The sequence below is a fragment of the Sardina pilchardus genome, chromosome 6 (assembly GCF_963854185.1).
Source record: "Sardina pilchardus chromosome 6, fSarPil1.1, whole genome shotgun sequence".
In the NCBI taxonomy this organism is placed as follows: Eukaryota; Metazoa; Chordata; class Actinopteri; order Clupeiformes; family Clupeidae; genus Sardina; species Sardina pilchardus.
This window is the reverse complement of record NC_084999.1, coordinates 4,125,669-4,152,449: the sequence shown is the minus strand read 5'-3', so window position 1 is coordinate 4,152,449 and position 26,781 is coordinate 4,125,669. Positions and strand designations below refer to the sequence as shown.

The 26,781-nt window shown below is 44.8% G+C and overlaps 1 protein-coding gene across 1 annotated transcript in view; it reads right to left on the bottom strand.

The window, feature by feature from the left end:
* Nucleotides 1-26,781, bottom strand: part of adcy2a (adenylate cyclase 2a) — an 80,149-nt gene that overhangs the window by 14,998 nt on the left and 38,370 nt on the right. The window contains exons 6-17 of the mRNA XM_062537913.1: nt 18,989-19,138; nt 14,869-15,017; nt 12,831-12,942; nt 11,327-11,454; nt 8,015-8,173; nt 6,611-6,743; nt 5,504-5,680; nt 4,910-4,953; nt 4,375-4,455; nt 4,165-4,234; nt 2,269-2,366; nt 1,106-1,190 (exon numbers count right to left, since the gene is read on the bottom strand). Coding sequence (XP_062393897.1) covers nt 1,106-1,190; nt 2,269-2,366; nt 4,165-4,234; nt 4,375-4,455; nt 4,910-4,953; nt 5,504-5,680; nt 6,611-6,743; nt 8,015-8,173; nt 11,327-11,454; nt 12,831-12,942; nt 14,869-15,017; nt 18,989-19,138 — 1,386 coding nt within the window. The remainder of the gene's footprint in view (nt 1-1,105; nt 1,191-2,268; nt 2,367-4,164; nt 4,235-4,374; nt 4,456-4,909; nt 4,954-5,503; nt 5,681-6,610; nt 6,744-8,014; nt 8,174-11,326; nt 11,455-12,830; nt 12,943-14,868; nt 15,018-18,988; nt 19,139-26,781) is intronic.

Here is a 26,781-nt window from a genome sequence, read left to right as displayed (position 1 = left end):
CTGTATGGTTTTCTGTATGTTAATTGTCTGTGTTTTATCTGCTGTTGGACCAGTCTTCCTGTGCTCTGTGTGTTTGTCATATTTTTTATCATGTTTTATCTGTCTGTATGTCAGCGCTCCCTTGCAAAAGAGACTTACGGTCTCAATGGGACTCACCTGGTAAAATAAAGGAGGAAAAAAAGAGAGAAAGGGAGAGAGAGAGAGGTAGAGGGAGAGAGAGAGGTAGAGAGAGAGAGAGAAAGGGAGAGAGAGAGATGATGGAGAGAGTGAACGAGTGAAAGAGAGAGGTGAGGGAGAGAGAGAGCAGAGAGAGAGGGAGAGAGTGACAGGCATTAAAGAGCACCCAGGGATTAACAGAGAAAGAGAAAAGGAAAAGAAAAAAGAGGGGATGAGGGAAAGGAGAGAGAGAGGACAGATCCAAAATAGACAGACAAAGAGAGATTAAGACAGAGGTAGGGCAAGAGAGAGATGGGGAAAGAGAGAGGGGGAGCGGAAGATTAAAAGAGAGAGAGAGAAGTAGAGAGAGAGGTAGAGGAAGAGAGAGGTAGAGAGAGAGAGGTAGAGAGAGGAAGAGAGGTATGCATCAGTTCTGCCTCCTGTGTAAACAGTGTGTGGGTCACTACACACCAGCCTTCAGTAAAAGCCTCAGCACTGATATGATAGCACACAACTGCCACCAACACCAAAGCACTTCAAGCGTTCAGAAATAGGACCATAAACCTCTATCTGAACTCTCTCACACACAACACGCACGCACGCGCACACACAAACACACACACACACACGCACACGCACACAGTACAAATACGCATTCAAAGGTCTACACAACTAGTTCTTATTGCAGTACATGGCATAAGGTGTATACAATATTCAGATCAGGTATTTTCACTTGTTGGAGGTAAGTTGAAGTAAGTTGTAAGTCAAAAACATGTAGCCTATCATACAGTATGTCCTGTGGCCCCAGAGAACCAGCATGTCTAATGGCCATGTGAGGAACACCATGAGCCCTCAATGTCTCTAGTATCTATCTATCTATCTATCTATCTATCTATCTATCTATCTATCTATCTATCTATCTATCTATCTATCTATCAATGTCTCTTACCATGAAATGACCTGTGAAGCAGATCAGGAGGATGACGGAGAGGAGCAGGAAGGCCATGCCAAACGACACCCCGAGAGGAGCCGTCCTGCCAGAGAGAGGGGGGGAGAGGAGAGAGGGAGAGAGAGAGAGAGGGAGAAAGGGGGAGTGAGAGAGAGGGAGATGGAGAGATGGAGAGAGAGGGGGTCGAGAGAGAGGGGGAGAGGGGGGTGAGAGAGGGAGACAGAGAGAGGGAGAGAGAGAGAGGGAGAGGGAGGTTTAACACTCATCATTACACAAACCATCGTCTAGAAAATGAAGAACATGGAACATGAAAATGTCTAACACTAATGTCTGACAAAGCTCACACCATTACAGCAGCTTAAGCCTCTCCTCCCACAGTCTAAAAGCCCAGACATGACCAACCTCACCATGGAGTGAGAGAGAGGGAGGGAGGGAGGCACACTACACTTTCCTTGAGACACACACAGACAGAGAACATCTTTTCAGGTCTGACTGACATCATATCAAACATATATACTGTATGTGTATCAATATCCAAGCATCTAACTAATCATCTGCCTATCCACCCTGTTTGTCCATCAGAGTCACATTTATAGGTAAGATTTCTACACCCACTTTCTTAAGTGCTCTCATAAAGGCACTTATTGCTTCCCCTCAGCTGCTATGCTCCGCCAAGGAACATGGTCTGCCACTCCCACACCCACAGCAATCCACACTAGTTTCATCTGTGGCCCCCCGATGGTGGAGCCACCTGCCAAGTGCCACCAGAGCAGGTGCTTCCCTAGTAGTATGTCTGATGTCTGGCCTGGCTTGAGAGTCTGTGCCTCACTGCTGATAATATTGGTACCTCCACCAAGGAGGTTATGTTTTCATCGGGGTTTGTTTGTCTTTCTGTCTGTCTATTTGTTTGTTTGTTCGCAAGAAAATGGTTTGTTGTAGTTGTTTGTTCTCAAAAAGCTTTAGATGGATTTCGATGAAATTTTCGGGGGAAACGACTAAATAATGGGAGTGATCCGTATCACCGTCTGGATCCTGGAGGCGTTTATGGTTTCGCTTGGCTGAGGTTTGCGTTCTCTGAGTGCTTTTCTAGTTTACAGTACACTTTGATCCACCAGATCTTACAAATGTGTGAGAACATAGTGTATAGCACAACACACACTTACTTTGGCAAGACTAGGATCTGGACGATGAAAATGCAGAAGAAGATAAGGCAGGCGCATGTGACGTAGTACTTGAAAGCTGGTAGAGTGGTTGCTCTGTACTGTGAAGAGTTAACACACAACACATTTACTTTGTACACTTGGAGGACCAACAGAGTTCACATTCACATGCCACATGGACTACTAGAGTGTCCATCAGAGACATACATGTACAGTAGTCCAACTGTCTATCCAGGACTTATGCTATCGGCAACTGTATCAACTTCAGTTGACATGTTGCATCTTGTCCATCTACGAGTCAGGAAGGCACTCTGTGCACTGTACATTGTGCATAATGCAAGATTATTAAACATGTCAATTTATACAGTATACAGTACACACTATATTGCCAAACGTATTGGGTCACCTGTCTTGATCCCCATATGAACTTCAGTCACATCCTATTCTTAATCCATAGGGTTTAATACTGTATGATGTTGGTCCTAGTAGCTTTCTTTGTAGCTATAACAGTTTCAACTCTTCTGGGAAAGCCTTCCACAAGGTTTAGGAGTATGTTTATGGGCAATTTTGACCATTCTTCCAGAAGCGCATTTGTGAGGCCACACATTGATGTTGGACAAGGAGTTCTGTTGGGTTGAGGTCAGGACTCTCTGCAGGCCAGTCAAGTTCATCCACACCAAACTCTGTCATCCATGTCTTTATGGACCTTGCTCTGTGCACTGGTGCACAGTCATGTTGGAACAGGAAGGGGCTATCCCTGAGCTGGGCTAGGCCTCTTAGTTCCACTGAAGGGAACTCTGAATGCTCGTGCTGAATGCTACAAACCAATAGATTTTTGGACAATTCCATGCTCCCAATTTTGTGGAACAGTTTGGATAGCCACTTCCTGTTCCAACATGACTGTGCACCAGTGCACAAAGGAAGGTCCATAAAGACATGGATCTCAGAGATTGGTGTGGATGAGCTTGACTGGCCTGCACAGAGTCCTGACCTCAACCAAGAACACCTTTGGGATTAGAGCCAGTCTCCATGCCCAACATCAGTGTATGACTTCACAAATGCGCTTCTAGAAGAATGGCCAAACAATTCTAGAAACACACTCCTAAACCTCGTGGAAAGCCTTCCCAGAAAAGTCAACAAATTAAGAGACCACTGCAAACATATCAGTTTCTCTGATGCTGCTATTTATAGGACAGTGTAAACAAATGAACATCTTTATCAACTACTGACAACATGCTCGCCCACTGCCGGTCTGTAGCTTTGCTGTTCCCAATGTCTGCTGCTTGACCTTAAGCTACCTGATGCTCACTGTATCTCTCTCCCAGTTGAGCCCTTCTTTTCCCCACTCAAACGTCTTCATTTCAACTTTTTTGGCATGGTCAAAAGTTTTTTTTAATTATTATTATTCCAATTACTTTTGAGGTACTAAGGCACTATGTTGCCAGCTGATCCTATTGTAAGAGGATAGTGATGACCATTTTATACTTTTCTTGTTAAATAAGGTTTGGTTCAAGTGATCACCTACTGTAATCAGTATCTCATTAAGCAGAACGAAGTGTGCTCGTGTTGGAATTCAACAGACACTGGAACGGCTGTCATACATGTATGACATGTTAACTCAGAAAAATTTGCAGTGGTCTCTTAATTACAGGAGCTCTATGTACTATGTGTGTGTGTGTGTGTGTGTGTGTGTGTGTGAGTGTGTGTGTGTGTGTGTCTGCATGCGTGCGTGTGTGATAGGAAATAATCAATTAACCAATAAATAATTACAGACAGGAACTTGGGACCTTATTATTTGAGCTTTGTAGTACAGAGATTCAACAAACACAAATGCAATTGTGGACTGACATGTAGGAATGGAACTGATATTTTTACTTGAATTCATTCATTAATTCATACCTCTTTCTCTAGTGTTTTGTTGTGGAAAAATAAAGATATTCGCTGAATGTCCTCGGATTTGAGCCACTGCCTGAAAAAGAGAGTTTCATTCAAATCTACAGAAAAGTAATTGATTGGTGGATTGGTTGGATAATTGTTGGTTTTGACTGTGTTAATGATGGTTCATAATCGTCGTATTGTTTATACTTGCGTAAAAGGAATAGAACTTACTTCTGTGAATTGATTCCATCAAATGTGCGAATCATTCTCTCATTAAATTCCTCTTCAAAGCGCCTCTTCTGTGACTTTGTTCTGATTAAAAAAAAAAAAAAAAACGGGTAAAACCCTGTTAAAGTCTCTGAGCATATTGTGCATTTCTAATTACATTTAGCCTGCAATATATTTTCTCCCAACTCAACTCCACAGCAACACATCAACAATATAGTCTTCAGTACTATTAATAAAGAAATACCATGGCAACTTCCTTTAAAGACAGCGCTAGCTCTCCAAAGCATATGCAAGTTTAATTAAGGTATCTTGTGTTCCATGGCTATGCATCCCAGCATTTTACTTCACGTGGGCAAGAGCTGGATATGAATACAACTGACAGTACACTGCCACACTAACATATGTGCAAAATCCTGCACAAGGCTATACTCTAAAAAAAAAGAGGCTTTCTCAGGACTGCAGCAGCAGTGAATGTGATTGGCAGAAACATTTTGTTGTGACACAGAAAAGCAGGGAGAGGTCGTAAGCACATTGGTACCTCTCTGTCCGCCTGCGGAAATGGTACTGTCCCATTGGCACATCCTGGATAAAGGGAAGAGAGAAAGGGTTCCATGACAAGTGGGGAAACAAGACAAGGCTACTGATGAGGCAGGATGAAACTGAATTGCGAGCACAGACTAGCTACAAGGCTGCCCAAGAACTGTTTACTGTTTAATAAAAATGGCTCTTTTGATGATGAAATGAAAGGACAGAGCTTCCTCAGAAGCATCATGGGAAACCATGGCAAACAGGCCCTGATGAAAAGCCGCTTATGAAACAGCTCCAGGGGGACAGATGGCACTGGATAGACTACATGCCACATCAGGGCCAGATCTGGGCCTGTGCCGATAAGAATCCGGTTCACTTTAGCCAGTGATGTACCCAAAACCTATGTAAGAATATGCAATAAGTGACATTAGAGTATCATTAGTTTATAATATGATTATTAACAGTAGAAACATAATCAATAGTTAGTTGATAACATGGTTATTAACAATATACACATAATAGTATAAAGTAGTTAAATGGGCTATTCTCCTCGTGTAGCAAACAGCAACACAAGACCAGGTAAGGTGAGCATAACAGCACTCACGGCAGTGTTGATCTTGCCATTCTCATTGGTCATACTGTCCCGGTGGTGGAGGTTGGCAAAGGGCTTGGCGGCGCCCCAGGACTCGAGGTAGCGGGTCATCCGGACCGACGCCCGCATCTTGGCCCCTTCCAGAGTGGTCCGGGTCCTGTAGTGGTGCTGTGGGCTCCGCCTCTCAACCTGCAAGGGGGAGGAGCCATTACAGAACGTTCTCAATGATGCATTTCATTCATTTAAACGATGGAAACATTCTAGAAGCAGCATGTTCCTTTTTACTCTGCAATTCTAAGAAGTGAAGGAGTAGAACATCATCTGCAGCAAAAACCTAAGACATTTTAGGACAATATTTATTTCAAGGACAGTTGTAAAAAAAAGTACACATCAGAGCAGAGTGGGGTTTTTCTTTTAAAAAGCTGCTTGTTGATTAATTAAACATTGACATTTTTATGTTTTCTCTCATTAATCAGTTACATCAGCAGGTCACACTGAACACCTGCAGGTACAGACTAATTAGCAAAAAATATCAACCGCTTCAATTGCTTTTACTTACAGACGACTGTTCCACATGAGAGACTGACTGGCACTAAATTACATCCATTTATCAATGTATTTGACTAAACTATCAAACTTGTTAAACTATCAAACTATAAACAGAAGTCTATCATATCTTAATTATAATGTCCTTGTTCAATTGTAAACACACTAGTGTTTCATATCATGTGCTTGTTACTAACAACCAGAGCCATAGAAAGAGAGAGTTGCAACACTCTTTGATGTTGCCGCCACACGATCAAAAGTTCCAGAAAACCTGCGCTGAATGGCTGAATCGCAGGAGGGTGGGATGTATTTCTGGATGCTGGAAAGTATAATCAATTAGCCTAACTCATTGACTACTGTACCGACCAAGAGATTGGCTGTTAATAGTTCCAAAACTCCCATAACCCGGAAACTGGCAAAGTGCACAACTCAGGTTATGTGCACACAGTATGTTAGCATGCTGTTATACACTGATTATTAATGGTCTATAACTGACTATATAGACTCAGTGATGAATCCACTACGCTCTGAGTAAAATCCTCCAGTGATCTCTCTGAGGAGACGGTTATGTACCTTTGGATTGATGACAAGGTAGGTAATGATGCTGTGTTCCTTCAGGTAAGGCTCTCTCTCCTGCCCTTCTCCTGGTTCCACCTTGTACGCTCCGTTCAAGTGCTCCAGCGTGACGGAGGTGATGTGGACCCGCCTGTACACACATGTAAGCACCATCCTATCATTCGTCAGAATCGTCACATCACCATCACAGACACATCAGTACCGCCACATCAATTCTGAATTTCATTGCATTCATTACATTAGTAATCATATGCATGTGACAAATACACATCCTTGTATCCTTGTATCATTATCACAGATAATTGAGCATCGTCAGATCAACTTGGAATAAGCCAGTACTGTCACACCATCACATATACATCAGCACCGTCACCATCAGTACCATCATATGAGATACATCACTACCATCACATCATCATCATAGATATGACAATAGAAGACTGGTCTATTTTTCAAAAGTCGACACCACATATGCACCACCCCTCACATCGAGTGTAGTCAGTTTTGATTGATTAAAGTGAAAGTGTACTGTTGCATGCAAAACACTTTGCAAATGTTCGACAACTGTTCCATGTTCTGAGGGTGCTGGTAGCGTAGTGGTTAAGGAGCTGGGCTAGCATGCAGTAGTGTGTGTGTGTGTGTGTGTAGGGCGGTGGTAGCGTAGTGGTTAGGGAGCTGGGCTAGCATGCAGTAGTGTGTGTGTGTGTGTGTGTGTGTGTGTGTGTGTGTAGGGTGGTGGTAGCGTAGTGGTTAGGGAGCTGGGCTAGCATGCAGTAGTGTGTGTGTGTGTGTGTGTGTGTGTGTGTGTGTGTGTGTGTGTAGGCTGGTGGTAGCGTAATGGTTAGGGAGCTGGGCTAGCATGCAGTAGTGTGTGTGTGTGTGTATGTGTGTGTGTGTGTGTGTGTGTGTGTGTAGGGCGGTGGTAGCATAGTGGTTAGGGAGCTGGGCTAGCATGCAGTAGTGTGTGTGTGTGTGTGTGTGTGTGTGTGTGTGTGTTTGTGTGTGTGTGTGTGTGTAGGGCGGTGGTAGCGTAGTGATTAAGGAGCTGGGCTAGCATGCAGTAGTGTGTGTGTGTGTGTGTGTGTGTGTGTGTGTGTGTGTGTGTGTGTAGGGCGGTGGTAGCGTAGTGATTAAGGAGCTGGGCTAGCATGCAGTAGACCTCGACAGCTGTGGCCTTCAGCAAGGTGCTTAACCCCAAGTTCCTCCGAGGACAGCGTAGTCGCTTGTAACAGAATTGACATACGGTATGTAATGTATGTCACATGGCACGGTGTGCTTTGGAATGAGAAGTGTCTGCTACATCAATAAATGTAAATGTTCAGTGTGGCCTTCAGACGTAAGGGTGATGTATAGAGTATGAAGAGAGCCACCATTAGCCAAAACATCATGGAGATCATTTACCCAGGTACACCTCCAGCCTCCATGTGATTGGCCAGTGTCACATCATGTGACCAGACGTCATACTGCCACTTCTGCAGGCCAATGACGCCACAGAGAACGTTTCCTGAGTGGACGCCCACACGCATGTTAATGTCCACCCCCGTGGCATCCCGCACCTTCCTGACAGAGAGACAAAGAGGTTCACAGTGACATAACGACATACAGTGATAATTAAGAGGCCGTGCATGTATACTGGACGGTGTTCAATCACATGTAGTTCTACTATAATTTACTTATCAGTGAAGCTTTATTTTCTAGTCATGTAGATCTAGGCTACTATGATCTACTTATTAGTGAATCTTTATTTTCTAGTCGTGTTTGCAGTTGCTAATTAGCTCGGGGCAATTATTTTGTATTACAGCCCATTTGTCCATTGATTGTTAGCTCCATTGGCATTTTGTAAAGGGATTCTTAGGTCTTGATGCTGGTGAATGAAGCAAGTAAAGTGCAGCAAAACATTATTTAATATACTACAGTATATGTCAGCACCGTCACATCATCAAAGATAGATCAGTTCTGTCACATCATTATCCTAGATATTTCAGTTCCATCATCATCACAAGTGAGGGTTATTCCATATCAACTTTGTCCAAACAGTCCCCTATGCAATTTTCAACCAGATAGCCTAATTTGTCGTTGAGATATGCCTTTTCAATTATAGACGCAGACAAGAAAATTGCACCAAAAGACCATTTTTTCGTTGCTTTTTCTGCTTTCCTAACGAATTCTGGTCATGACACTGGAGAACAAAGCAAGCATACTATAAAACACAGCTCCTGCCGGCCCTCAGCAATTAGGCTAGTAGTCACGAGCCATGAGGAGACAAACAGCTGCATGATGACACAGCTGTGGAGTAGCAGCAGGCCACTACACCAACCTCTCTCTGCTCCAAGTCTAGACTACTGTGTTGGCCCTGCGTGTCTGGGCTTGGGCTTGGGCCAGGACTCGACCACAGATTAAATCATCATACAGAAGATTATACACACAGAGCAACTCTTTCAGAAACTCTGCAGGACAACTTGGCTGTCAAACAAGAGCGGTGGTTTGTAATGGATGTCTGGCAGTGCAAAAATAACCATTAATTATGTAGGATACACACTTCAGAGACTGTTTCTCAGCACTGCCTCTCATTCGTGTTGCCAAACACGCTATCCAGCGAGACTGCAGCGGCAACCAATCTCGTATTCCCAGGCAGCAGCTCTAGCTTCCAGAACAGTCTGGGTGTAATGAGACACACTAATGGAACAGCAGTGCCACTCAGAATCTGTGTCTAGCATTGCCTGTGATTAGCACCGACTCAGAGCCTAATCTGGCCTTGATATGGCACAGCTAATAACGTGCTTCTCAGCAACAAGATCGTCTGGACTGTCAATGTATGTCCCCGTGCATCAGTAGCCTTGTCCACATACCCATACAATATTTGTATGTTGTCGGAGTACTTTTCCTGCACTTATCTGTAAATTATATTGTATTTTTGCACTTCTGATCACATGTTAAATGTGCTTCATTGACTTTTTATCTGTACAATGACAATAAAGTTGATTCTAATCCAATATAATCTAATCTACATGTAATATCCCAATCTGGAATTCCTAAACAGTATAGGTCCTCTTAGCTGCTGGCCTTCAGCAACACGTCTGGTGTGAATTCATGTCCGATCCCGGGCACGTTCCCTGCAGCCACGCGGTGCCTGTGTGTGTGTGTGTGTGTGTGTGTGTGTGTGTGTGTGTGTGTGTGTGTGTGTGGAGGAGCAGGATACACTGATGCGGTGCTACTTTGGTATTCCAGGGCCGGCAGCGCTGCTGCATTGATAGCTGTGGAGGGCGTGCTGCTGGGTGCTGATTCAGAGTCCCATTGGTATTCCAGAGCTGTGTGTGTGTGTGTGTGTGTGTGTGTGTGTGTGTGTGTGTGTGTGTGTGTGTGTGTGTGTGTGTCTGTGTGTGTGTGTGTGTGTGTGTGTGTGTGTGTGTGTGTGTGTGTGTGTGTCTGTGTGTGTGTGTGTGTGTGTGTGTGTGTGTGTGTGTGTGTCTGTGTGTGTGTGTGTGTGTGTGTGTGTGTGTGTGTGTGTGTGTGTGTGTGTGTGTGTGTGTGTCTGTGTGTGTGTGTGTGTGTGTGTGTGTGTGTGTGTGTGTGTGTGTGTGTGTGTGTGTGCCGGGCAGCAGAGGCCCTTAGTGCTGCTGCAGAGGGGACATCTATCCCTGTCGCGCCCCGCGGAGCGTCACAGGCTGGGCCCGGCGACCCAGGACAGCGGCGATAAGCAGCGCTAAATAATGCGTAGCCTGCCTGTGTGTGTGTGTGTGTGTGTGTGTGTGTGTGTGTGTGTGTGTGTGTGACGCTCCATCAACACCCTGCCCAGCGCTGTGCTGAGCCTGTGCTGAGCCCCTCTGATATGCTGAGAGGGCTGCCTGCCTGGAGAGGTTATTCCTCAACAATTACATTCTAAAAAGATACTTCAGGCTATTATGCGACACGATGTTTTGGAGGTTGCGGAAGTAAGCAAGGGCTTTGGGCTTGAATAGAGTGGACAAAGGCAGGAGTGTAGGAGAGGAGAAATACAGCTTCCAACGGAGAAGACACTGGCTAGCACCTTCCCTTTCATTCTGTCTGTGCAGCTGGGTACCGACCCACAGATTCCTCATCACACCTGACCCCCTCCACAGCCTGGACCTTCACCTGTATCGCACAGCTTCAACACACTGCTGGACTCTTCACAAAAGCACAGGCATTATGTGTATTATGCCTCCTCCTCAAACCACTGTGCTGTGTATTCAGGAAATGTCTAAATCCCATATGCTGTCAATATATGATATAACTGCACAGCGTCCCGACTTCATTCGTAGCCTTGGACAACCGCTACTTTCTTTACACCCTCCAGTGTTACTGGTGTTGTCCATCACAAAAAAAAGGCCTGTTTTGGATCGCTATAGTAACGCCAACCCAGAATTCACCTCACAGGGAAATGTGCTCAATCTCAGTATGCCACATCAAGCACATTGTCCGTTATAATAGTCAATCTCCAGGCAACACCATGTGAGTACTTAGACCATGGAGGCTTGCTTTTTTTGGAGCCAGCAACGTGAACACACAAAACTAAAGGGAAGGGGTAACACAGAGGAATGGGATTCAGCCAAGTCTACTATGTAGTGATATGATTTAGTTACATTTATTATGCATTTCTGAAAATGTTAAGCACTGGAAAAGGTACAGTAGCAGTCTTATATGTAATAATTTTCATTTAATTTTTTCCTATTGGCATAAAGACGAGGGGCTTACTTGATGGCCTCACACATGTCGAGTCCCATCTTCACACAGTTCTTGGCATGGTCAGGTAGAGACTCTGGCAGCCCCGACACACAGTAGTAACAGTCCCCCAGGATCTTGATCCTCATGCAGTCATTCTCCTGAAATGCACACACATCACACACCAGGTCATGCCAGCTGTGTGTGTGTGTGTGTGTGTGTGTGTGTGTGTGTGTGTGTGTGTGTGTGTGTGTTTTAACACCTCTGCATAGTGCAGCTAAACCTACTGTAGGAGACACTGAATGAAAGCAGCATGCCTCGATTATAATTCATTTTCATAAGTCATTCTTTTCCATTTTGTTTTCCAGGTAAATTCAGCGGAACTGTAATTTCATTATTGCTATTTGATTCATCTTTACTCAATCAAAACAACACAGTTGCAATTGTATTGATAAATGACATGATAATTATTGTTGTTTTAAAAATGGCGATACAGCATTTTGGAACAAAACTCATCAAGTGCATTAGAATGAAATAATCACAAACTCTTCCATGGTAAATTCATACAACTTCAGCTGACTGCATTATAGTACACTAATGGCTTTAGCTGACTGCATTATAGTACACTAATGGAAAGCAATAAGCTACAGCTCTTTGATGCCTCAGCTGTAGAAGTGCATACTGAAGCATAAAGTGTGTTGATATTGTAGCTGTTAGCAGTGGTAGTGGACAGGAGATGCCTCTGGAAGTAGTTAATAAAGCTGGGATGCATTCTGTCTGATATATCTACTCCGAGCACACTTCAGACTTAACTGGAAAAAAACAACAACAACGTGCATATCCACTCAACACCTCAGGCATTTGATATTTGCACTTGTGTGTTTTCTTAATCGATTTCAGAGAGCAATGTGAAAAGTGGAGGAAAATGAAACCAGATTTATAGCCTGGGTTTAGAGGAATCCCTGAACAGCAAAGCCCATACTGTACAGTAACTACAGCTTTCTGCTATGGCTTTCCATTAAATATAGGTGTGGTGTAAAACCTTAATTGGTCTTTTTCACATAATATAACCCTGAGCACTAACAGCCACAGTGGTGTGTGTGCCCTGAATCCAGTCCAAAATAAAACACACACTACATCTGACAAACGCAGCCCCACTGCTCACTCCTTCTGCAGTCCTTAGCCTCAGGCTCTTTTTCTACTTGATGCAAACTGGGGAAAATGCATTCATTGCTGTTGTAATTGATCCTGTTCCAGTGAAGACATTTCATTTCATGTAAGAGCCCCATGCAATCTTAGGATCTTGATCCATCTCTTTTGTTCAGCAGTGTTCAGGAGAAACACTGTTCTGTTCCGCTTCTGTTCCACGTGTACTTACAAAGATAAGTCTGGACCCTATGACAACCAATTTATTTGCATGTACGCATGCACACACACATGCACACACACACACACACACACACACACACACACACACACACACACACACACACACAAAAGATAAACTGTGCAAGTTGGTCCCATAACTAGTACATACCTTAGCGATTTGGTCAAATTTCCCAAACAGTTCGTTCAGCATATGTACCAGTTCCCCTGGTGAACAATCAGTGGCCAGGCGGGTGAAGCCAACGATATCAGCATAGAGGATGCTGTGAATTTAGACAGACAGGCACACACACACACACACACACACACACACACACACACACACACACACAAACGTAGTGTTGAAAATCAATTGAGAATAGCTTTGGACCCACGGTAGTACACTCATGGTTACCAAGGGGTGTTTTCGAATCTTTTTAGAAGAACAGCAAACACATCTTTCTTGTAAACCAAGGATTGAAAAATGCATAATTTAATACAGACACTGGTGCAGTCATTGGCTGCATATAGTGGTGCCAACTATCCTCCTCTGTCTGATGATTTTTGATGATTTTTGATGATTGGGAAATCGGATTGACTGGGAAGGTGGGAGGGATGGCAGAACAAACTCTCTGGTCTCAAAGCTAACTGGAAACAGTCCAAAAATGTGTATCTATTACTGAGGAGTGATGAAAGGTGACTACTTAATAATCACATTAATCTGTTACTCAGCTGTAGTACTAGTCTTCTAACTTGTAGTCTTCTCTGTGAAATGGTAATATGGTAATTAGGACAATATGCGCCTATTGCACTATATGCATATAATGAATAGAATACTGAGCTGGAGTAGGGAGAGAAAACAGAGATAAAAGGCAATAGTAACAGTGATGCATATCACCTATGGGGTCAGACTCATGTGGTCATATAAACAAGCACCTGTATGCCTTTCACTCTCTCCTCTCTCTCACTCACTCACTCACTCTCTCTCTCTCTCTCTCTCCCTCTCTCTCATGTGGTCATATAAACAAGCACCTGTATGCCTTTCACTCTCTCCTCTCTCTCACTCACTCACTCACTCTCTCTCTCTCTCTCTCTCCCTCTCTCTCATGTGGTCATATAAACAAGCACCTGTATGCCTTTCACTCTCTCCTCTCTCTCTCACTCTCACTCTCTCTCTCTCTCTCTCTCCCTCTCTCTCTCTCCTTTTTCACTCTGTCTGCAAACTTGTCTGCCAGACTGTGTGCACTTTCAAGATTCGAGCGTTCTCTCTCTTTGCCGAGCTCTTTCAAGGGTTTCACTTGCCTTCAGCGCCTCTGTCAATCTTGTGGTCAAAATGAGTCAGGAATCTTGAGACAAAGAACTGCCTGGTGAGCCAACCTCAAGTAGCCCACTTTCACACAGACACTTATTGAAATGCTTACAACACCCTCTCACACAGACACTTAACTGATATTCATTTGCATGTATCATACTGTGAAACAGACTACTCTCATGATATCTGTTTATTCCTCTATCCACCTTATCTTCATTCCCTGGGTGGTTTATTGAAGCAACCTCCCCGACACAGAAACGATCGAACAGCTGAAAGGCAATCTTATTTCTATCAGTGGCTAGACACAGGTGCTGAATAAGAAAAATCAATAATGTATCATCGAAGAATATTTTAATGATGAAACACACTTCTGAGCATTGATCGAGAAAATCTATAAAAGTCCTTCTTATGGTTTGGATCATAGGTTGATAAATCCTGACATGATAAAAAAAACTGTTAAAATCTATCAAAATGTCTATATTTCTCCACACCCTATGGCCTGACTCAAACTTACCTAACACATAGGGATACATAGGGAATAATAATATGGTAATAATAAAAAAAAGGTTGTAAGTCAGTAGGCCACTGGCATTACATTGAGGAGGCATTCAGTATATCAGTGCAAGCATCTACACAGCAATGTATTAGTTAACATTAAGTGTCACTAAACATGAACAAATTGTAAACTTTAACATGCATCATTACACTTTTATTCTTATATCAATGTCAATGTTTATTCTATTATTGCAAATAAAACCTGAAATGTAGCATTGCGATGTATCATACGTAATACATCATACAAAGAGCCAATGGCTTAAGACAACCAAGTACTACGGCGACAGCGCAGACGTTAGCAATGAGGACACTACAGTAAGCTTCTTGGGAGGCCCACACTCACCTGACATTAATGTGTCTCTGCACGTAGAGGTTGTGGAAGTTGTTGGTGTTCTCCACCTGGCCAAAGTTGGGGCCCTGGAGCCTCTGGATGATCTCCGCCTTCATCACGCGAGCAATGTGGGCCGGCAGCAGGGACAGCAGCAGCCGCTCCTGAGGACACAGAGAGCACCATGGATTACTGTACACTCATGAAGGTCCCATAGAGAGCACCATGGATTACTGTACACTCATGAAGGTCCCATAGGGGGGGGGGGGGACGACACAGAGAGCACCATGGATTACTGTACACTCATGAAGGTCCCATAGGGGGGGGGGGGGGGGGGGGGACGACGACACAGAGAGCACCATGAATTAAGTCCCTTTCCCACATGAGCGAGACATCCGGATGTCAAACGGATATCAAACGGGTGGCTGTATGTGGGAACGCAAAACTCGGGTATTTTCTTACCCGGAACTCACCCTACTAGCCCCCTAGTACTACTTCTAGATGTTACCCGGGTGCGCTTAGGTGGGAACGCAGCCGGCACAGTTCTGGGTAGAGATGGGGGGCGTACCGATGACGTATAGAAATGCGCCCTTGCAGCCTGCTTGCAGCAGCACGAGGCAGAAAGTACAAATTGCCATGGTAACGATAAACATAACATTGCCCTACGAGTATGAACACAGACGAGAACACCTGAGTACAGAAAACAGTGACATTTTGTTGAGTACGTACAATAAAAATTTAAACTGCAATCACGTTGTTGTGTTTGTTGCGGGACAGGCAGGATTATCCTTGCAAACGTGAATAGCTTGAAGTGTTCTCGATTAGCATGCAACTAGCTGTTTATTACAGGGGTTAGCAATCAACAGCTAATAGTTAACGTTGCTGTTATTTAGCATTGTTGCTTTTTGTAGGAGTTGGGAAGGAGCCTCAGACCTCTGTGTGCTGTTTATATATTTTCCAGGAGTGTCATTATTTTCTATTAAGTTGTTGTGTTGGATGTTTATACCAGAGAGGGTTGAAGTAGAGCTTTGTTTATACTGTGGTCCTGGCGTTAGCTATTTTTCCCTCTATGCTAGCTCCCGCTGACTAGCGAGCTAACTACTTCTGTTTCATGATGTTTTGGATCTGATGTAAGTTCGCATCATCCAGGCAACACAGCAGAACAACGCATTTATTTAGCGTCATCTCTCTCCCCCTGCAAGTGCTGACATTGCCCCACCCCTCGCGGCTCCTACTCGGGTCTAGTGTGAACACAATTACCCGTATCTCACTCAGACATAAAGCTCATGTGGGAAACGTCCGTGTCGTGCCATACCAGAGAATGTCTAATAAGGGACGGGCTCTGGCCATACCCGGGTAAATATGTCCGGGTAACTTCTAGAAGTTATGTGGGAAAGGGACTTTACTGTACACTCATGAAGGTCCCATAGGGGGGGGGGGGGACAGAGAGCACCATGGATTACTGTACACTCATGAAGGTCCCATGGGGGGGGGACGGGGGGGGGACGACACAGAGAGCACCATGGATTACACTCATAAAGGTCCCATCGGGGGTGGGGGGGGGCACACAAGTGGTGCAGTATATATGACACGCAAGACTACGCAGTATACCCTCTTAAAAAGCATCACTATGTCAGTATACCCACTTAAAATAGGCAAGGACATGTATTAACATGTATAAACACTTTTTCATCTTATTTTCTGCCTTTAGGTATCGACAAACATTCAAAACAATACATCGACTTGTCAAACATGCATTTCCCCTATATATTTTGTGTTAATCATAATTACAAATTTAACTTGGCGTATGGGCTTTGACATTGGTTAACATTGGCTATCTCTGCTCTGTGTAGGAGCTGAGCACCAGAGTGTGAAGCAGCTGTTCTATTAAACCACTAAAAGGGCAAAAGAATGGAAGCACTGTAAGCAGTGGTAGCAAAATGGCGGATCCTGTTCTTTACTTTACTGGAGCGTTCTGCACTGTCACTCCAGTGTGTACAAAAACATCTTTTTTCGGTTCCAGCTGAGAACCAACATTTCAGGCTCTAGATAAGCGACACACACACACACACACACACACACACACACACACACACACACACACACACACACACACACACACAATGATGCTGAGATCGGATGAGCACATACACAAGACTGACTCATCACTGAAAATGGAATTATGCTCTTCACTCCCCTTCCATGCCATCCAAAGCCTCCTCCATGTGAAAATAATCTCTTTTATGGCACATTGGTTGACAACATTAATCTATTGCAACAATATCCAGCGCACTCCCCCTGTCACAAAGTGCCGCTTATTTGCATAATTACAATACGGGATGATGACAGCCCATTGGCCAGATGAGATTTCCCATCTTTTATTTGTTCATGTCGTTCACTTGTCTGTGTGATGATAGTCACTCTGTCCCATTTACTCAAGGGATGTTGGGGGGTCTCGCCCAGCCGAAGGGCTCCGTGCTGTTCAAGGGGAGAGTAAGTAATGACCTGTCAGTCAGTGATGGCTCTCTACGCGGTGGCCACATCTGCGCCAGACCTGGGCCACAGCTGGGCCTGCTTCCGCTCCTCTAATGAATACGCCATTGTGTTGACGCTGTCGCCTGCGTCACAGGAGCCGCGGGGAGGGGGCTTGACTTGGATCAAAATCAGCGCGCCGGGGTCTCATGCATCGTGACACATTAGACAGCGGCGGGGGGGGGGTAGGGGGTGGGGGAGATCTGATTTTCTGAGAGGAAGGAAAACAGGGCCACTTGATGCTCACGAGCAGCCCATTCTGAGGAGTCTCAGATTGATTTAATTAAGTTTGGAGGAGTGAGCCAGAGAGGCACTCAGGGCCGGTGATGAGCCTCACGGCGAGGTGACTGACGGATTTAGGCGCTCGCTCTCTCTGTCAGGCCACACGCTTTTCTGCTCATTAAAAATAATGAGAGCTGCTGCTAACTATCGGAATAGCCCAATTATTACATTAACTGCGGCTAACAGCCATGTCGGGCCAAACACACCTGCGACCGCTAAGTGTGTCGGGTGTTTTATAAGGACAGGGGTCAGAAGGATGCGTGCGTGTGTGTGTGTGTGTCGGGATCACTAGGTCGCTCTTATTATTCCCTCAGCTCTGTTACAGATGCCTGTGGCGACCACCATAAAGCTTTGTCGACGGAGCTGCCGTTGACTGTATTTGACCCCTAACAGCATCCCGTGGGACTAGAGAAACCCAGCGACTACTAATGCGTCTGCCTCTGCATCCAGGGCATGGTTTCGTTGGAACGTCACCGCAGTCCTCATGCAATTCCTGTCACTATGGAGATTATTCAGGAGTCAGAAGTCTACGGGACACTGAGGCCTAGATGTAAGAATTACCAAAAATTTACCGCCCGACTCTTGACTCTTTTCGCATCCTAAAACATGGTATGTATAAAATAAATGAATGCATATGCATGATACGGAAAAGCACAAGTTGCCATTTTTAGCTGCTGCGACAGGCAGTCTGCGGTTTTACCTAACTGCAGCCTGTTAGTGCATACCACGGCATATTATTATTTATGCACACATTGCAAAGAAAATACGCCAAGTGGGCACAAAAGCATCTTGGGCAATTTCATCATAAGTGGACAACTGCCGACTGTAACTGTCAGTTAAGTGTCAGTTGTAACTGTCACATTCATTACAACTCTCATTGTCAGGATGCATCACAATTCATATTCATAAGACATGTACTGCAGTCAGATGCTTCCCGGGCCAACTCTGGAAGTGGCTTGAGTGATCATGTCACCATACATCTCAGCGGTCATTTGCACTTATATGTAACACTGTCCACTTGTGGTCAGATCGTCCCAGATGCATTTTTCTCTCATTATTATTACACCGGTGGTTATACTTCTAGGATCGTGAAGAGTTGAAATGAGTGGCAGAGAGAAGAGGATTCTGGGAAATGACCTTTAACCTATGCCCCTGTGGGCACAAGAACCATATGAGGTACAGTAGAAAAACAACACCACCTCTGACTGTGCTACGGCTCCCCCGCGAGATGTACTTTTAAGTGCAAATGTGAAAAGGTTCTCAAAGAGCTCTCAGAGGTGTCCCGGATAAATGAGGGGCCTTGAGATGAACCCACTCCCACCTGCTGTCGCTTCTCAAACTCCAGCTTGATGGGAGACTTGATGCAGTTGCAGGTGTCCTGGTAGGTCTGCTTGAGAGCCAGCTCCATCAGGTGTTTGTGGTAGGCCCCTGCCAGGTTGCCGCAGATGAAGATGATGACGTTGGCCAGTATCTGGAGAAAAACACACACACAAACACGTCGCTGAGTTGTATTATCACCTCAGCGGGGTGGAGTCACACACTCCAGCACTCCTTCACTCTCTCTCACACACACACACACACACACACACACACACACACCAATTGCTATTCCGAAAGTGTAGCACTGGCAATGAAACTCAGTCAGCCGTAAGTCTTATCCCATAAATTCACAAAAGTTATTTTTCCTAAAGCAATCTGCAAATAGTTTAATAGCATTCTATAAAATAATTCTTCCACAATGTCTATCTAAACAATAATTCTCTACAATCCATAACTCATCTCCCATGTGCTCCATTATGTATTTTGTACTTCAGCTTGACTGTCTCCATAAAACCCTCTCAGTGGCCAAGCTATAACAGTGGTGATGTAAACAAATCCGTAGTTAAGGTTTTCAGGCAGAGCAACTAATATTTTTAATTCAGTATCATGAGCTATTACAATCCAGTTAGAGAGTCTTTGTAAAACATGTCTCCCCAGACACAGACACATATGTGACCATTCATAGCGAAATCAGTCGTTTTGCGCACAACGTTATTTTGAGAAAATCAACAATAACAAACGTCCGGGTTAAAATGTTGAATTTCACGTTTTCGCATAATTCGACTGTACACAGTCTACAGTTTCATATCGTGAACGCATTTCACGGAAAAACATACGTTTTGACTGTTAAACTTGGCGAAGATTCAACACATTTGCTGTCATTCCCGTTGTGCACGCGCCACTTAAAAGGGGGATTTCTCCTCTTCTGACATATCGTGACAGGAGAACCATGTCAACTTTGGATGCGGTTATCTTAGCGATAGTTTGTGTAATACCCTCGATATACATACCATTGGAAAGCTTAGTTTATGGCCGTTCACGTGAGCACAATATCTTAATTTAATAAATTTTACCGAAACGACTGGTTCTGCTTTACAGGGTCACATATAAGTTTAACAGGCACAACGAGGAGCAGATCTTTACAAAGGCCTGTGGCCACCAGTGCTTCACCGACAAGACCAACAACAGTCCCGATTCTTGGTAAGACATAGGCCCCTTCTCAACCTCTCTCCTCTCTCTTCTCTCCTCGTTCCTCGATCCTCGGTCCTCCAGGCTCGTTCCCACTGATCTATAAAGAACACTGGATAAACTATCCCACTGTTGCCGCCCCATCATACTTTATCTAGATCAGTGCGAACGAACCGGAGGACCGAGGAAGGGAGGATAGATAAAAAGACAAATGAGAAGAGCCCATAGTGACATGTCCCCACACATTGGGGCGTGGCCAGACGGGGGGGGGGCGAGGGTGGCACGGCACGGGGCAGCAGAATCCAATTGGCCACCCCAAATGCCACTCAACCAGATGGTGATAGAATTGTTTTCTCAGTCAAAACAAACATTTCAATTTGCTTTGATGATGAAATCATGATTTGGTCTAGGTTGTATTTCATGCGTGAATATTACTTCTGTGCTCAGGTGAAATATTTCTTTATATTCTCAGCAGTAAATCACTGGTAAATCAGTGGAATCAGTGGAGTCATAGGAGATTCCCCAAAAATTCTGACATGCTAGATTTTTGGTCGTAACGTCGTGGAATGTCGCTGACAATAAATCATGAGTCGTTGAATATATAATTTTACAAGACACTTTCTGCTTCGAATGTCGTTCCCGACTTTGAATATTTGGACATGACAATGGAAATTTGTTGGCTATGACGCAATCGTGGCAAAATTGGGCTGAAATCGTGTAGTCTGTACAGGCCATCACACTGCTCATCATGTTAGAGCCTTCCTTATTCTTCTCCCAGCACCTAATCCTCTCTTCCTCATCCTTCACTTCTCTTCATCCTCTCTTCCTCATCCTTCTCTTCTCTTCATCCTCTCTTTCTGCCCCTCCTCTCAACCTGAAGAAGGACGCTTCAAAGCAGCACAGTGCACATGTTTGATTGATCGTTCTGTTCTGCCAGGGGCCCTTGGGGAGCTGTGTTGACGTCACGAGGGAACTGTTATCTTTCGCTTGTGATGAAGGCATAAAATGTCTGGCCACAGTCTGAGGGAGGGCTGGGACCACTGGTAGAAGAGAGAGAAGCTATTTTTGGAAGAGATATGAAATGACGATTGACAACAAGACCTGTCAGATATACTGTCTGTAAAAAAAGGCTGATTTAAAAGCAGCTCCGTTGGCAGGTGGGTGCACAGAAAGAAAGACGGACAGGCAGGCAGGCAGGCGGGCAGAAACTGAGCAGTTGCTACAGTATACTGTAACTTAGTAAAGACATACTGTACGTGGGTAGACTATCAGTACTGCAAATGCACACTGTTTTGTTGGGGCATACAAAAAGTGGCATCTTATAAATATAATGATAAATACTGTAATTACCATAACACTGCAAGCGTCAGTAATCTGAAGGCAAATACATTCACATTCATGTAGATAAAAGCAAACAAATATCCCACACATCATCAATGTGCTTTTAGGCATCTAGCTATGCTAGCCTTATGAGCGCTAGTGCAGTTAGCATCTCTGCTCATACAGAGCCTCTGTGGTCACAGGGCTGCGGTTATTCTCAGTCTCTCAATTCAAATGTAATGTGGAAAGGTGAAGCTTAACATCCCTGAACTCCAGCAGGTCAAGGACATCAACAGTCATCACACAATCCATGACTGTATCACATGGACATCACACACAGCATGCTACCTTAGCAAATGAAGCATACTCTGGCTACATAACGTAGCAATGATGCCCCCTCACAGCATCACTATCCTGCTACCTTAGCAAATGAAGCATACTCTGGCTACATAACGTAGCAAATAATGCCCCCTCACAGCATCACTATCCTGTCAACAGGGACTTGACAGCTGCAGTCAGGGCCTTGCAGAATATGAATATGAAATGGGAACCAAAGCAGCAAAAGTAGGCCAGCCATGTGAGGCTATTCCCTGAAGGACTCTACTTAATAAATATTCCAACCATGAATTCAAATTGGATGGAAAAACTGGTTTCAGTGACAGAGATTACTGGCTGCCGCTGTGCAATTTACAGATTTGTGTCACTCGTTTTTTGAAAGTAAACTTTGGACTTTTCTCTTCATTCAGATTGGACAGCAAAGAGTGGCCAGAAGTGGGCAGGAGAGAGAGATATGAGATGGGATCAGGAAATGACCACAGGCCAGACTCTGACCCTTGCTATGTATGTTTGTGTGTGTGTGTGTGTGTGTGTGTGTGTGTCAGTTCTAGTCTACAGTCAATTCAAGAGGCAGAGGTGTTGCTGTTGCTGTTGTTGTTGTTGTTGTTGTTGTTGTGGGTTGTGGTTGCTGTTGTTCTTATGTCAAGTGAGAACTCGCACACCAATGTTGCCGATGCAAATTGTAATCCAACCAGTGATGCAAAGTGCAAAGTGCAAAGTGCAAAGTGCTACCAAAGTGCAAAATGTTTTCGGTCTCATTCAGACCATCATCAGTGCAAAATGTTTTCGGTCTCATTCAGACCATCATCAGTGCAAAATCTGCATCAGCAACATTGTTGTGCGAGTTCTCTCTTGACTGAAGGACTGTTACACTATCGGAACTAACACACCCGCCAGCCCTGGAGTCATTGGCGCAATACCCTGTTTGCTCCATACAAGCTGTTGTTGTTGTTGTTGTTGTCACACGTTGTTCTAACATCTAAGAGAGGCGCAGGTGTGTGTCCAGTATCTCCAGATGTGCCCCTCTGCATCTCTAGGGAGGTGCTAGACTGAAGCCTAATGGGCAAGACCACCCAATGACACAAGTCTCATCCTCCCCTCTGTCTTTCTCTCACCCCCCATCTGCCCCCCCCATCTTGCCCTCCCCTCCCCGTCTCGCTCTCTCTCTTTCTTTCTCTCTTTTTTTCTCCATTACCTTTCATTTTCTCTCCTTTTCTCTTCCCCCCTCTCTCTTTCTCTCCACTCCCTCTCTCTACCACTCCCTCTCTCTACCTGACCCCATCACTCCCTCTCTTCTGTGCTTGCCTCGGGCTGATGCAGTCAACGGCAACAGCCTTTACCCTGCCTCTAAACTGGGCATTAGTGAATCACACAAAGCACAATGTACACACACACACACACACACACACACACACACACACACACACACACACACACACACACACAAAACACCTGTGCAAATGTCACTTTCACACAGCATAAACTCTCTCTCACATACACACACACACACACACACTCTTGTGCAAATGTTCTATGCTGTGAAATATCAATTTAAGGAAATAGTGAATGAAAATAATTAAAATAATATTGTAGCGAAGAGAACAGCATGCATGTAGCCTGGAGACCATGACTCTCTTTGCAGATGAGTCTGGCCTTGATCCATTGGCAAACGTGTATTTCCTGGTTGGTGGACGCTTGTCTTAAGTTTGAAATCATTTGAGTTCAATCACTAACATTTCTGTGACGACGTATGTTAACCATGAGGGACACAACAATAACGATAGGCCTGAAACTTAAATTGAATCGCTCTCAGGAACGCCCTCGGTTTGCTGGCTGGATGGAGGTGATTCGGCAAGATCTTGCCGGAGTAAATGAAGGAGGATCAAACGGATGGAGGCGGAGTACTGTAGGGAAAAGAAAGTCAGACTACACTGTAGCATGCATGTAGATCCTTAGTTTGTATAAATAATACGAGATCAAATCTGTTCCAGCACCCGTGTGTGCATCTGATGTTTGTTACTTTCTTTCTGTTAAGAGAATGACTGCTGAATGGGCTGGATCTGAATAAACTCCTATTCAAGCACTTTTCAAGACCTGTAGGGCCTCAACTGGATTCAGTCATGTTCAGTTGTACTGTTCTCTATGGTCAGAGCGGTAGGGAAAACAGAGTGACGGCAATTCCATTAGAGACCGTGGGGAAAAGTCCCCATGCCAGTTTCCGGGTTATGGGAGTTTTGGAACTTCAAACGGACAATCTCTTTGTCAGAAGTCAATTAACTAAGGAGGTATATGTTTTCATTGGGGACCGGCTGGCGTTTGTCTGTCTGTCTGTCTGTCTGTCTGTCTGTCTGTCTGTCTGTTTGTCTGTTTGTTGGCAAGATAACTCAAAAAGTAATGGATGGATTTCGATGAGATTTTCAGGGAAGGTCGGACATGACCCAAGGAAGAAATGATTACATTTTGGGAGTGATCCGTAATTCCGTCGGGATTACGTCAGCGTTTATGTATTTAGCTTAGTGGTGTAATGGCATGGTATGGCCACGTGGTGGCGATCTGAATAGTTTAGGTTCAAATGTATGACAACCTAGGAAGAACAATGCAGGCAGAGGTAGCTGCACTCTCTGAGTGCTTTTCTAGTTAATTGATTACACCCTCCTGCATCCAGAAATACATCCCAACCTCCTGCGATTCAACCAATCAGCACAGGTTTTTTGGAACTTTTGATCATGTTGCGTGGCGGCGACACCAACTCTCTCTCTCTGGTAATGGTTATTGTTCAAGCTGCACCCGTGCTACAATCACTATCTCCTTCAAAGCTTAGGTGGTGTTTACTTTGCTATACCCATTCATCTCTAAGTGTGAGACAATTTTACATACAGAACAAGAGAAATCTCAATCATAACTAGAGGGTGACAATTGTTCGGGGCTCCTGTGGGTCATGGTATTCCCGTGGGAGTCGCACGGTATGGGAGTCGATTTCACTGTTGGTAAGGTGATAGGGATGGGATAGAGCATAGAACTCAATGGGAGCAGGTGGGAGTGGGACGGAGCTGGAGATTAAATTAAAAAACAACTGCAATGCGGTGATGCGGCCAAAGATTGCGAGGCATTTCGTTTTAGAAAAGAGAACCGCAACTCACTCAAAAGAACCACAACTGACAATACGTTTGTTGGCTGGTTTGTTGTTGATTGGCAGCGAAATCAGAGCAAGACAAAGCAGCTGCCCTGTTCAAAAGACAATCAGCATCTGCGACTACACGGCAAAATGGATTCTGGAAAGAAGCAGTTACAGGTAAAAGTGTCAGGAGGGAGAGTGGCACTAGTGGGCTAAAGTGGCATAGCCTCGCCTGCCACAAACAGCCCACAACAAGCGGCACACAGCCTTTGATTTCAAACTGTTTACAGTAAGAAGAGGATGGGGGTGGCTCACACACTGAAAAAGGTGGCTAGACAATGTCTTTGCAAAAGGAACAATTCATTCAAGAGGAGCAAACCTTTCAGCCATCCGGCTATTCTCAATGCTCCAGCCGGATGGAATCACCTAGGCCTGCAGGTAATATGCATGCTATTCTCAATGCTCCAGCCGGATTAAATCACCTAGGCATGCAGGTAATATGCATGCTATTCTCAATGCTCCAGCCGGATGAAATCACCTAGGCCCCTGCAGGTAATATGCATGCTATTCTCAATGCTCCAGCCGGATGAAATCACCTAGGCCTGCAGGTAATATGCATGCTATTCTCAATGCTCCAGCCGGATGAAATCACCTAGGCCTGCAGGTAATATGCATGCTATTCTCAATGCTCCAGCCGGATGAAATCACCTAGGCCTGCAGGTAATACAGGTATGCATGCTATTCTCAATGCTCCAGCCGGATGGAATCACCTATAGGCCTGCAGGTAATATGCATGCTATTCTCAATGCTCCAGCGGATTAAATCACCTATAGGCCTGCAGGTAATATGCATGTCAGTGATTTAACCATGATTAACCAAACATGCTACGGGGGGGGGGGGGCAACAGAGTCTGATAACTTCAGACAACACGGGGAACAAAATGGAAGTGGGCAGGATTCGGGAGCCTTTCTCTCGGGATTTTGCAGGACAGGATTTTTTTTTTTTGTGGGGGCAGATACGAAAACGGAAGATGACGGGAATATTTTCATGGGATCGTGATGGGATAGGAGTGACAATTTATTCCCGAGTCGCCTTCAGAACATCTTTATCACACCAATGCTTACAGCAATAATATAGACATAGTTAACAGCATAAAAAGCAGTGTGCGATCTAGTCTAGTAACTAAGGTGAATCATAAAGGGCTTTGCCAATGGAACCAAATAGCACGCAGTTCCCGGACTCCTAAATAGGGAAATGTCCCTCTTATGAATCGTCTCGCTATATAAACCGTCTCTGCTGGGACATTACACATCATAAAAGTGTTCATAACTGAACTAAATGAGAAATACCACAAACAGCCTAACATGCATAATAGCCTACTGAGATTCGCCCATAACTGATACACTACATTCCCACAAGAAGAAATACATGGGCTGAGCTGAATCTCTGTGGTCAGAGCCGACTGTGCAACAATGTCTGAGTGCCATGCATTGCGATGCCCAGGCTGCAGATGGAGATAGCGGTGGAGGGGGTGTGGGAGGATGGCTACCTGTTCCCCCAGCGCCGGCTAATCTCTGCCAGGCACGAGCAGATGGGCGCTCCCCATGACCTCCGCTAGCGCAGCCAAGCCGCGGCAGGCAGAGAGTAGCATAGCGCTCCAGTCAGGCACAGCAGAGAGTAGCATAGCGCTCCAGTCAGGCACAGCAGAGAGTAGCATAGCGCTCCAGTCAGGCACAGCAGAGAGTAGCATAGCGCTCCAGTCAGGCACAGCAGAGAGTAGCATAGCGCTCCAGTCAGGCACAGCAAATCCTTTTGGCTCGAGAGACGCAGCTCTG